Source organism: Octopus bimaculoides, chromosome 3 (genome assembly GCF_001194135.2).
Source record: "Octopus bimaculoides isolate UCB-OBI-ISO-001 chromosome 3, ASM119413v2, whole genome shotgun sequence".
Lineage (NCBI taxonomy): Eukaryota > Metazoa > Mollusca > Cephalopoda > Octopoda > Octopodidae > Octopus > Octopus bimaculoides.
The window spans coordinates 24,434,542-24,446,629 of NC_068983.1; the positions used below are offsets into that span (position 1 = coordinate 24,434,542).

Sequence of the window (12,088 nt, forward strand, 5' to 3'; positions counted from 1 at the left end):
CAGAAACCAACTGATGAGAAAATCAGCTGCAAATGTTCCTTGTATCATGTTTTTGTCTCCCTTTTCTGTCCGTTATGTTTTCTCCCAGTTTTCATCTATTTTTCCCTTCTCTGTCTAACTTTTGAAACACACACACACACACATACATCTATATGACAAACTGTTATATACTTTCCACCAAATTCCCTCATCTGTGTTTCCTACCATGAGGTAGGTTAATCTGGAACCCTTGACAGGAGGAGATCCAGTTTTGTTTTGAAGACACCTACATCCACATCATGCATGTTTCTCGGGCATTTTGGAAGGATATTGAAAGCTGTTTGCCTCTGAAACCCAAGCTGTTGCAGTATCTGGTTTTGTATTTTGATGGCAATAGTGGGATCTATGTGTATGTGTGTGTGTGTCTTTGTGTTTGCCCCCCCCCCCCACTTGAAAGCTGGTGCTTTGGTTTGCTTGTGTTCCTATAACATAGCAGTTTGGCAAAAGAGATTGAAAGAATAAGTACCAGTCCCCAACATGTCCACATTCCAATGTCTGAAACAAGTAAAAGATAAAAGATACTGTCTCTCTCCCTCCCATGCGTGGATGCATGCATGCACACACACACACACACACACACACACACACACACACAGTTGTATGCATATATATTGAAAAGCTGGTATTTTGACAAAGCTACCATAACAGTTAACCTTTGCTTAGAACTCCATGTAAATCTATGTATGTGCAATTTTCAGATATACATTTGAATAGATTACAGAGTATATATCCAAGATCAAAAACAATTTTTGTAACCAAATCTCCTGTTATATTCTGATCTTGTGTGTTCATGTATATACATACATATAAACATACATATATGTATGTATATGTGTATGTGTGTGCATATACGTACACATACATATATATATATAGCTTTAACTTTTGAAACTTTTTCCACATATCTCAAAGATATATATGTTGGAGACATGAATCTTGGGAGCTATTATAATAGTAGATATTTCAGTAAAGCGGAGGTTAGTACATTCCCCCAAAACAATGCATATTGATCAAATTTTTCTTTGGTGCTTAAGATTTGCAGAAAACTTAGCAGTTTGAAGCAACTTGAAGCTGAGTAAATATAGCTGCACTTTGTGTCTTGTTACAAACAGTTATTATTTGTCAATGTATTAAATGTGTGTGTGTGTGTGTGTGTATGTGTGTGTGTGTATCAATCACTGATCACTGTATCATCCAAACTACTGGATGTTGTTAAACACTGCTGGTCAGAATGCTCTTACTCACAATAATTGTAGCTTTCAAATAATGCCAGTCTGTTTTAGCCCTGTTCATTTTACTACTGAGTAAGCAGGAGCAATTTGGATCAATGCACCACCGATCTGGGAATCAAAACCACCATCTTGCAATTACGACATGTGTCTTCTCTTCTTGTATTGTAACAGCATTCACGCAGGCAGGGTTAACCCAACTCTTATTGAGTTCACCACGTCATGGATCAAGGCGTCCAAACACATCTGTTGGCAGCCATTTCTGCAGCGTATTGAAGCCATTCCCAGTTCCAATGATGAATGCCAAAGACTTAGATAAGGCGGTTTAGTAATCTGGGAAATTATAATCTGCATGTAACTTCAACCAGCTATGGATGAGCTGGTGGCAGGGCTTAACCACAGGTCATCCCTAATGAGCAGACCTCTGATCAAAAAAAAGCATTCCGTCAATGACCATCTTGCGTTTTTCTCGTTGTGCATTTCAGATTACATTATGCATTCTCTCTTTTTGAGCATTTATGATTACCTCATACTATGTGTCTGACCTATAGGTTTCATTTGAGGGAAATTTGGCTGTTATTTCTAGCAGATCAAGCTACTACTTAAATGCTCGCTTGGGTTGAATAATGAATTTTGTATTTTGTATATATTTGTATGTGCATTTCTATGCCTTGTTACTAGTGTATGTATGTATAGCCAGAAACATTTGCGTGTGTATATACTTTTTGAATATGTATGTGTACATCAGTCACTTTGATAACATATCAGTTAAAAATTGTAAAAACAATTTTCTTTTAAAAAAAGAAACAAAAAGGATGCAATATTTGTATCAGTGTTTATTAGCTTTCTTATATGTATGTGTGTGTATATATATCTCTGCAGAGTTTATTTTGGATGTGTGTGTGTGTATTTTGCTTTTTGGGGTATGTATGTGAAAATGTGTATTAGCTGTTTTGGCATTTCACTTGGCCAAATTATACAATGTTTTTCAAAACTACAAAAGAAAACAAAAAAAAAACAAAAAAAAAACAGGCAAAAACCAATACAGACTTAATTGCATGATTCCTACATGGAACAAAGCATGACATTAAATTATTTAACAGCTTGTCTGCTTCAACTTAGTCCATAATTTCTATAAGTGTTGATTGCTTATTGCTGTTAAATGTGACTTTTAGTGTGTACATTGTATACATACGAGTGTGAATAGATGTAGTTGAGCATTTTCAGTTGTCATGAATAGCGCTGTTGTTTGACCACATTCTGTTGTGTTTATTGTGAATAAACTCTCCTGTATCAATACATGCTTACATACAAAGCATATTTATTATGATCATGGTCATGGTGATGATGTTCGCCATCATTAAGGGCAATGGATTGGAGGAATCATTAGAATGCTCTGCAGTATTTGTTCTGGTTCTTTATATTCTGAGTTCAAATCTGGTTAAGAGCAACTTCATCTTTCATCCTTTATTTAGTACTTTATTTGGTACTTTATTTAGTAGGTGGGGCCCTTCCTCTCAAAATCGTCAGCCTTGTCCCAAAATTAGAAAGTATTATTATTATTATTGGTATTAGTATTATTATTATTATTATTATTATTATTATTATTATTATTATTATTATTATTATTATTATTATTTTCTGAGCTCAAGTTTCGCAGACTTTAACTTTGCCTTCCGTCTTTTGACACACACACGCACACCCATACTCACCTCCCTTTTACATACAAACACACATACTCACACAGAGTTGAAACGCAGTTTGATTTTTTTTTTCACACCATAGAATTTCCATCATCCCACTACCAGTTTGCCATCACCACTTCCTTCCTTATTCATCTATCACCTCTTCCTTTCTCATTCATATGTTGTGACAAAGAAAAACACAAGAGTATTATTATAGTAGATTATTAATCCACATTTTCATCTATCTTAATGTTCTGAATTCAAATTCCGCCGAAGTCGACTTTGACTTTCATCCCTTCTGGGTCCATAATATGAGTACCAGTTGAGCACTGGGGTTGATGTAATCGACTTACCCCCTCGCCCAAACCTGCTAGCCTTGTTCCAAAATTTGAAACCATTATTAATCAACTTTCCCTCTTCTTCCACAGTACCGATAGTATCCTATCCATTGACCTGATCAAATTTTCTCCCTCTTGCGTAAAATTTTGGTATTAGGACTAAGTTTGAAATCCTCTTCCACCTACTTATTAGTGATGAAGATTTTATATTAGGATTAGAAAGTTAGATTAGGTGCTTTATTATCTAGGATGATGTTGGATAGTATATAGTTAAAACGTTTGATACCTGTCACCTGCTGTGTCTTCATATTTCAGCAGAAATATAACAAGCGCATACACACACACAGACACATACACACACACATGTGCACACGCACACACACACACACACACACACACACACACACACACACACACACACACACTTATATACAGGCAATGCTTCTGCATGGCCAGGCAAGGCTGTGTGATAAGAAGCTTACTTTCCAACCACGTGGTTCCAGGTTCAGTCCCACTGTGTGGCACCTTGGGCAAGTGTCTTCTACTATAACCTTGGGCCAACCGAAGCCTTGTGAGTGGATTTAGTCAATAGAAACTCAAAGAAGCTAGTCATATGTGTGTGTGTGTGTCTTTGTATCTGTGTTTGTCCCCCGCCACCACTTGACAACCGGTGTTGGTGTGTTTACATCCCCATATCTTAGCAGTTTAGTAAAAGTGACAGATAGAATAAATACCAGGCTTAAAAAAAAAAAAAAGTCCTCGGGTCGATTCATTTGACTAAAAAAATTGTTGAAGGTGGTACCCCAGCATGGCTGCAGTCTAATGACTGAAACAAGTAAAAGATAAAAGATATGTTAATGTGTGTGTTTACACACACACACACACACACACACTTATATGTTGATCAGCTGTAATGCTGTGATACCACTTTATTTAATTAGCCATGGTGAAGCTCATTTAACCCCTTAGTTTTTAAACTGGCCACGACTGGCCCAAATATTCTACTTGTTGTATGTTCAAACTGGCCAGATCCTGCCACTCGCACCTACCATAAAATGTCATTCTTAAAATATACAGTCATAGCATCAAAATCTCAAAGCCAAAAGATAACAGATGTTTAATTAAAAGCAATGTGAATAAATAAACATTACATTTGACAGAATAATCTGAAAGCTAAAGGGTTAATGAGTTGACAGCTCTCATGTATGTATGTATGTACATAAGGATGGATGGATGGATGAACAGACGGACGGACGCATGCATAGGCCCAAGAATGGGTGTGTGGTTAAGAGGTTTGCTTTTCACTTATGTGGTTTTAGGTTCAATTTCATTGCAAGGTACTGGGAGCAACTTAAGCTAATTTTTTTCTACTAAGTCTCCACTGCAACCAAAGCTTTCTGAGTGGATTTGGCAGATGGAGACTGAAAGAACCCCATCATATGTGTGTGTGTGTGTGTGTGTGTGGTCTTGTGTTTCATATGTGCATATTCGATTGCAAAAGTGTTGTGTATATTTATTTTAGGTCAGTCTTTTTCTGTGCATGGCATTGCATATTGTTTTACTGACATCATGTCAAGCTGATAGGTAGCACTTCAGTGATACTTTTGAGTAGCTGCTAATTATATGTGTTATATCCTCTACAAAAGAGTAACATGATTGACATTTGCGGTTGCATCTTGGGAGTTGAAGGGTTTTGCTCTTTCATTTATTTATTAGATATTTTGTAGCTATCATCTGCTCTTAGTTGTAAAAGCATAGCATTTAAAATGTGGTCTGATGTAATGGTGATGAGTTTGAGAAAGGCTACACTTCATGTTCATATGATTACCCTCTTCAAAATTACTGGAAACATATCCTTGTATAACCTTTTATGAGTATTTAAAGTGTTTATCTCTCAGGTCCTCATGGAGATATACTAGTCCTGAACTTCTAGGTTTATATGGCAGCTAACAATAATTATAAAGTTCTCAGGCACAGGAGTGGCTGTGTGGTAAGTAGCTTGCTTCCCAACCACATGGTCCTGGGTTCAGTCCCACTGCGTGGCACCTTGGACAAGTGTCTTCTACTATAGCCTCAGGCCGACCAAAGCCTTGTGAGTGGATTTGGTAGATGGAAACTGAAAGAAGCCCGTCGTATATATGTATATATATGTGTGTGTGTCTGTGTTTGTCCCCCTAGCATATATATATATATATAATGAGCTTCTTTCAGTTTCCGTCTACCAAATCCACTCACAAGGCTTTGGTCGGCCCGAGGCTATAGTAGAAGAACTTGCTGAAGGTGCCACACAGTGGGACTGAACCCAGAACCATGTGGTTGGTAAGCAAGCTACTTACCACACAGCCACTCCTGCACCTAATTGTTAAAATGTTTTGTGTATTATGGATGTATAGCTAATTTACTGCAGGTAAACTTTCCTGGTCTGAAGCACGGTTTTTTCATGGCCTCTGAAAAATTACCATGCCCTGCCCCAATCATTATGGACCCCAATTGAGAACCGCTGTTATAATGTATATATGTATGTATATGTGTTTATATATGTGTGTGTGTGTGTTTATATGTATATATATATATATATATATATATATATATATGTGTGTGTGTGTGTGTGTGTGTGTATGTATATAAGTATAAGAATGTACATATTGTATATGCACAGATATACTTTTATCTTATACTTGATTCAGTCACTGGACTGCGGCCATGCTAAGGCACCACCTTGACAGGTTTAGTCAAATAAATTGACCCCGTTATTTTTTTTAAAGTCTGGTACTTATTCTATCAGTCAATTTTAGTTGAACTACCAAGTTGCCAGGATGTAAACAAACTAACACAATTGTTAAGAGGTGGGTAGGTGACAAACATAAATGCAAACACACACACACATACATATGACAAGCTTCTTTCAGTTTCCATCTACCAGGTCCATTCACAAGGCTTTGGTTGGTCCAAATTTATAGTAGAAGACATCTGCTCAAGGTGCCATACAGTAGAACTGTATTTGGAACCATGTGGTTGGGAAGCAAGCTTCTTACCATACAGTCATGTCTGTGTCTATAACGAAAATTTGACAGAATTTGAACTTAGTGCTCAAAGTGTTAGGCCAAATATTGTGCTAAATTCTATCAGCCACTCTAACTGACTCTGTGTATGTTTACACAAATGTTAAATTAGGTCATTATCTTTAAGTGGGCTGAAGAATAACAGCAGAACATTTTCTGTGTTAAGAAGATAGCACAAATGAATCTCAGAGGGGAATGAATTTTTGATGATGCATCTGTAATGGCTAATATTTTTAAACTGAAATCTTGCCAGTATCAACACATTTTTGGGAGATAGGAACCTTCCAAGAATGGTAAATTATGTATCTGTGGGTGTTGGCGGTGGTGTTATCTATAACTATTTTCTGTTTCTTTGTTAAATATTTCCTTGTTCTTACAAGTAAATCTTTATAATTTTTACTGTTCTAACCTTGTTTGTTAATCCTGATTGATAAGATCCTACGATCACAGTTGTTCTAGCCATGACCATCCATTTATTTTCTTCCAGGTGTATTGCACCTGGGACTACTTTATCCAATATAGCTTTATGCGATTCGAGAGAGAGACACATTTACTGTTTCTAACAAGACCACTGACCACATTTAGGCTCCCTCGTTTGACCACATTTAGGTTCCCTGGTTTGCTCGGTGTTATCTTGTTTTACACTTTAGTACAATACAAAAAGTGGTAAGCTGGCAAAATTGGTAGTACATTGGATAAAACCTTTAGTGGCATTTCTTCAAACTCTTTACATTCTGAATTCAAATACCCTAAAGTCAGACTATGCCTATGAAATAACTACCAGTCAGATACTGTGATTGATGGAATGGACTCCATCCCTTCACAATTACTGGCTTTGTGCCAAAATTATAAAAAAAAAAAAAATTATTGTGGTGCAATATTAAGTTCCTGGTACATTAAGCCTAGTTTCAATTGTCAACTGTAACCACTTTCATTTATTCTTTGAATGCATTTGGAAATACACAAAAGAGATAATTTCCTATTTTCCCTTCTTCAGCAATCTGAGAATTTGAGTCTATATAAGAAATTATTGCTGATTTTGTATTTTTTTTTAATTATTATTTTTGTACTTGTTATTAATGTTACCTTCGTTGTTATTTGCAGAAACTCTCTTGAAATACTTTAGTCGCTATGGAGAAGTTATTGACTGTATTGTGATGAAAAACAAAGACACAGGATGCTCCAGAGGATTTGGCTTTGTTACATATAAAGACCCAAAATGCGTGGATTTAATTCTGTCTGGAGAACCGCATATCATAGATGGGAGACAGGTAAGCATGCATAGTGTCTACTTTCATTGCTTGTTAGTCATTGTATTCAGGAGAATTATATTGCAGCAGTATTGATATAATGTGAAAGGATAGTAATGTATTTAGTGAATAAGTATTATGTACTTAAAGTGATAGTTGCCTAGAAGTCAAGGCAAGGTCAGGAAAAAATTTTAGAGCTAGCTAGTTAAATCAGATTTCTGAACATTAGATATCATAAATGATGATGCATCACTGTACATGGGCATAGCGACCTAACATCATGCCAGCATGGGAAAATGGATATTATTAAACTGAGTATTATCAATCATTAATTTTTCACAACTTAATTTCCACTTTTGAATGGTACTATTACTCTTAGTCTTCAGAAATCATTTCTTTCCTTCTTTAGTTTCTCTGAATCTCAACAGCAGATTCTTCATATTCTATCTCCAGTGGTAATGGAATTTGTCGATTGCTTCTTTCTCTCTCCACCTCCATAACTTTGAGAGCTGTCATATCAGTTTAATTTATAAAACATTTTTTTAGACCAAATATGATGTGTTTGTTAATTTAAAATACTAAACCACACCCTCGACACTAGTGTTTTTTTTTGTATTTTTATTGTGGCAACGCCTATAATTTGAATATCTTTTTTTTTATGAAATTGAATTTCTTTACAATACCTCCAAAGTATTTTCATTTCATTTTCTCATTACAAAAAAATTATTTTCACCTAGTAGTTGTGGTGTGACTTTGGAATATATGACAAAAAAAAAAAAAAAAAAAAAAAACCCCAAATGTAGCCTGTATTTCTTTCACATCAAATATACCATATTCTTGTGTGATTGAGAACCATGGCGTGCAGTGATTACTTGTGTAGATTGCAATATAGCAGATAATTAATATGCTTTGGTTCATATGAGCTTGTTGGTAGTGTCAAAAGTGGAGAAGGGCAAAATCATCAGTATTGTCTGGCCAGACTTGCTTGGACTCATGATTGTGGTCCTCCATCCATCTTCTATGGCATGTGATAATTCCTTTTAGTGATATCCAGCATCATGCATTAACTGAATGAACTCTGCAGAGTAACTAATGTGATTGCAAACACATATGGATGTATCCAAAGTAGGGTGTCATGAACAAGCTCCTTCTTACTTCCCCACCAGCTTCCAGGAAAGCATACCCTTCTCTCTCAAATGATGTCTGATAGCTTACAAAGCTCATTGCATTATCTTTCCAAGACTCTTTCAAAACGGCATGAAGTATACACCTATATATGCAATCGAGCATATTTCAAACCTTCTTCTTATTATCCAGATTCAACCACTGTGCAAATAGTAAACTAGGAAAAGGCAAAGTAAATATGGTTAATGTAAGGTAATTTTAATTCCTTTTGGCATAGGAATTCCCTTGGAGGTGGTTTGTAATAAGTTAATGAAGACTTTGGAACACTCTACAGTTCAAGAAAATTACTGGTAAGAATCAATCAGTTTCAAAAGATTTATGAACAGACTGAGACTGTGACAAAGTAGTTCTGCATAAAACATTAAAATTATCTTCTCTATACAGCATTTTAACTAATTGCATTTTGTGAACTTCATAGATAAAGACTCTGATTTATAATACTGATGCAATTTATACTTCAAATGTTAGAGAAGCATGTACACATAAAAGTTTTTGGTATGTGTGTATAATCATAGAGTTTTCTTGATTGAAATGAAATGTATGTAAATATCAGAAAATGTTGAGATTTCTTTTTTTAAGTCCCATTGAATATTTTGTTCGGCCATTATTATTTTTTTTTCTTAAATGTTAGAATGCTGATGCAGATGCTAGCTCCTTCATTTCAATAATTAACACTTGAAAGGCAATAGTGAATTTCAACTAATCAACGGCTTTGAACCTCATGCACTGACTTTATTACATTGGTGCATATGATCACAATTTACGTTTTGTTTGATTTTTTTTTCATTAAGGATTTTACTTTAGGAAATAGAATTATTTTTCCTCACCATACCGTCATTCTCCTATTGGAAAATTTATTCCTGTTACATGCAGTATGATGATTAAGTCGTTAAGTTTCATTGGGTGGATTCTTCCAAGAAATGACTGCAAAAACATAAATTACAGTTTTTGTGGCTGAACACTTAAGGTGGTGTTAAGACTTGTGGGCCTAGAATCTATATTATTTTTTGTCTTATATTTTTTGCATGTTTCATTTTATATTCTTATGAAGATACACTTTCTTCACTTTCTACTATTTCTATGTATGTGTGTGAGTGTGTGTGTGTGTGTGAGAGAGAGAGAGAGAGAGAGAGATAGATAGAGAGAGATATAGATAGAGAGAGAGAGTAGCACATTCAAATGATTCCAGCTGGGAAATATGATCAGCCAACATTAAAAGATGATGATCTGATTCTTGCTAATTGACTGATTACTGTTAGAATTAATATGTAGTTGTAAAATACCTTGGAAAATAACTGAATTTTACAGAAACAGTGAAATCCATAATGGCAGAGAAAGCCAGACTTAAAAGAAAAAAAATACAGAAAACAAAAATTCAGGACATAAAAAAAATAAAATGCACCAAATTAGAAGTTATTCTTAAAATCTTATTCCTGATGTTTTTTATATTTTTTCTTTTTCTTGCATGTTGATATTTCTTCTTTCCTCCGAGAGATTTTCATATGAAGTTAGAATGGTCAATATTGATCATTATGAATCTTACCAACTCTACATTTTATTTTGTTTCTTTCCTTATTTCTTCCGCCACATTGACTCACTCACTGGTGTTATATCTGCAGAGTGCTCTAAAATATATATATATATTTCACATCTTTGCACAATTCAAAAGTATGAAAAGCAGAGTTGCGTCGTGTATATCGTCTTGTGCAACACACACCACTCCATTTTGAGATAGAGACACAATTCACACATGAGATTTATTATAGGAAACAAATGTGTAAAACTATCAAATAGATGAATACACAATCAAAAACCACATAAAACAAAACAGAACACAAAATGTAACACACTTGACCTTAACCTTAAGTAATAACACACTACAAAAACACCAAAACCAAAACCTCCTTATTAATAATACACTACAAGTAAAAATTTGAGAACAAGCTACTAATGGCCTGTGTAATGTATAAATTTGAATGTAAAACTGAAAGAGAGGGAGGTGTGGTAAGGTTAGACTTGTTTTGATATTTGCGTGTGCAGATGTAGGGATGGGTAATATAGTTCATTGATTTGATTTTAGTCACAACAGCACTCCCGCAATGAATTCATATGCTGTGGGGTCTCCTGATGAAATGAACACACGAAATATGATCCACCATGGATACTATGGATTGTACTGAAATCATTCCAGGAATATAGACTATGATTGTTAGAAACGTGATTTGTAGAAACATGTATAGTGATGCATTAAAATATTTATAAATTCCAACCATGAATTATTATTATTATTATTATTATTATTATTATTATTATTATTATTATTATTATTATTATTATTATTACTGTATTTATCCTACATTACATTGGCACAGCTCAATACAAGCCCATAAAACTGCTATTGCAAGTTGGTATCATTAGGCTGTAGCCAACATAATAGAAATGGAGCTTTTATATGCATACTAAAAAAACTTTCCCGTAAATGAACTTAAAGGACATATATATGTATATATATTCATGCACACGGGCATAAATATACATACATATGTCCATAGGTACATATATAGTTTACATGTATACATATGTGCATGTATGTGTGTGTATGTATGTATATATGTGTGTATATAATATGCTTCGTCTCATTCTTCATCTTATATTATTTGTTTTCACTCTTCTGAATTTGCTCTTAGTTCCTAAATAATGAGAAATATATTACAGTTATATTTTTCTGCCATTAAAACGATGAGCTGCTTCATATCTTATCCCGTCTTAGTGCTTATTAAATGATGACTGGAAATCTTTTGCTTTTTATTTGGATATCATGCAAAATTTATGAAATCTCATTAGTTGTGTGTTCTTAGTAAGCTTATTGTTTCTTTATCTTCACAGAGAATATGGGGAAGGAAATTGAACATGATCATCAGCATCTCCTTAAGTTTTCATATCTCTTCTGTTTTTTTCCTTTTTTTTTGTTGTTGTTGGTGCCTCAAAGTGTTTATTGTCATCTCTCAAAGTTTAGAAGTAGCTATTATTAAATAATAATGATGGTAGAAGAGGCAAGGGGAGTTCAGTGTTTGGTACTGAGGCTAGTTAGTTAAGGAGACTTGTTAATCAAACAAACCGCATCATCTTTGTCATGGTTATGAGTTTTTTCAATTATTATTATTACTGAGAGAGCAGCACACATTATCAAAGTGACGCTGGAATATAAATATACAAAGCCCACCATGACTAGCTATCTCATAAGGGTACACCAGTCACATGCATCACAACCACATGTATGCAACATACTGACCTCATATC

At 34.7% G+C, this 12,088-nt stretch overlaps 1 protein-coding gene across 1 annotated transcript in view; it reads left to right on the forward strand.

The window, feature by feature from the left end:
- Positions 1 to 11,057, forward strand: part of LOC128247270 (DAZ-associated protein 1-like) — a 226,130-nt gene extending 215,073 nt beyond the window's left edge. The window contains exons 3-4 of the mRNA XM_052966096.1: positions 7,458 to 7,624; positions 10,869 to 11,057. Of these exons, the coding sequence (XP_052822056.1) occupies positions 7,458 to 7,624; positions 10,869 to 10,916 (215 nt within the window). The 3' untranslated portion in view covers positions 10,917 to 11,057. The remainder of the gene's footprint in view (positions 1 to 7,457; positions 7,625 to 10,868) is intronic.
- The last annotated feature ends 1,031 nt before the right edge of the window (positions 11,058 to 12,088 follow it).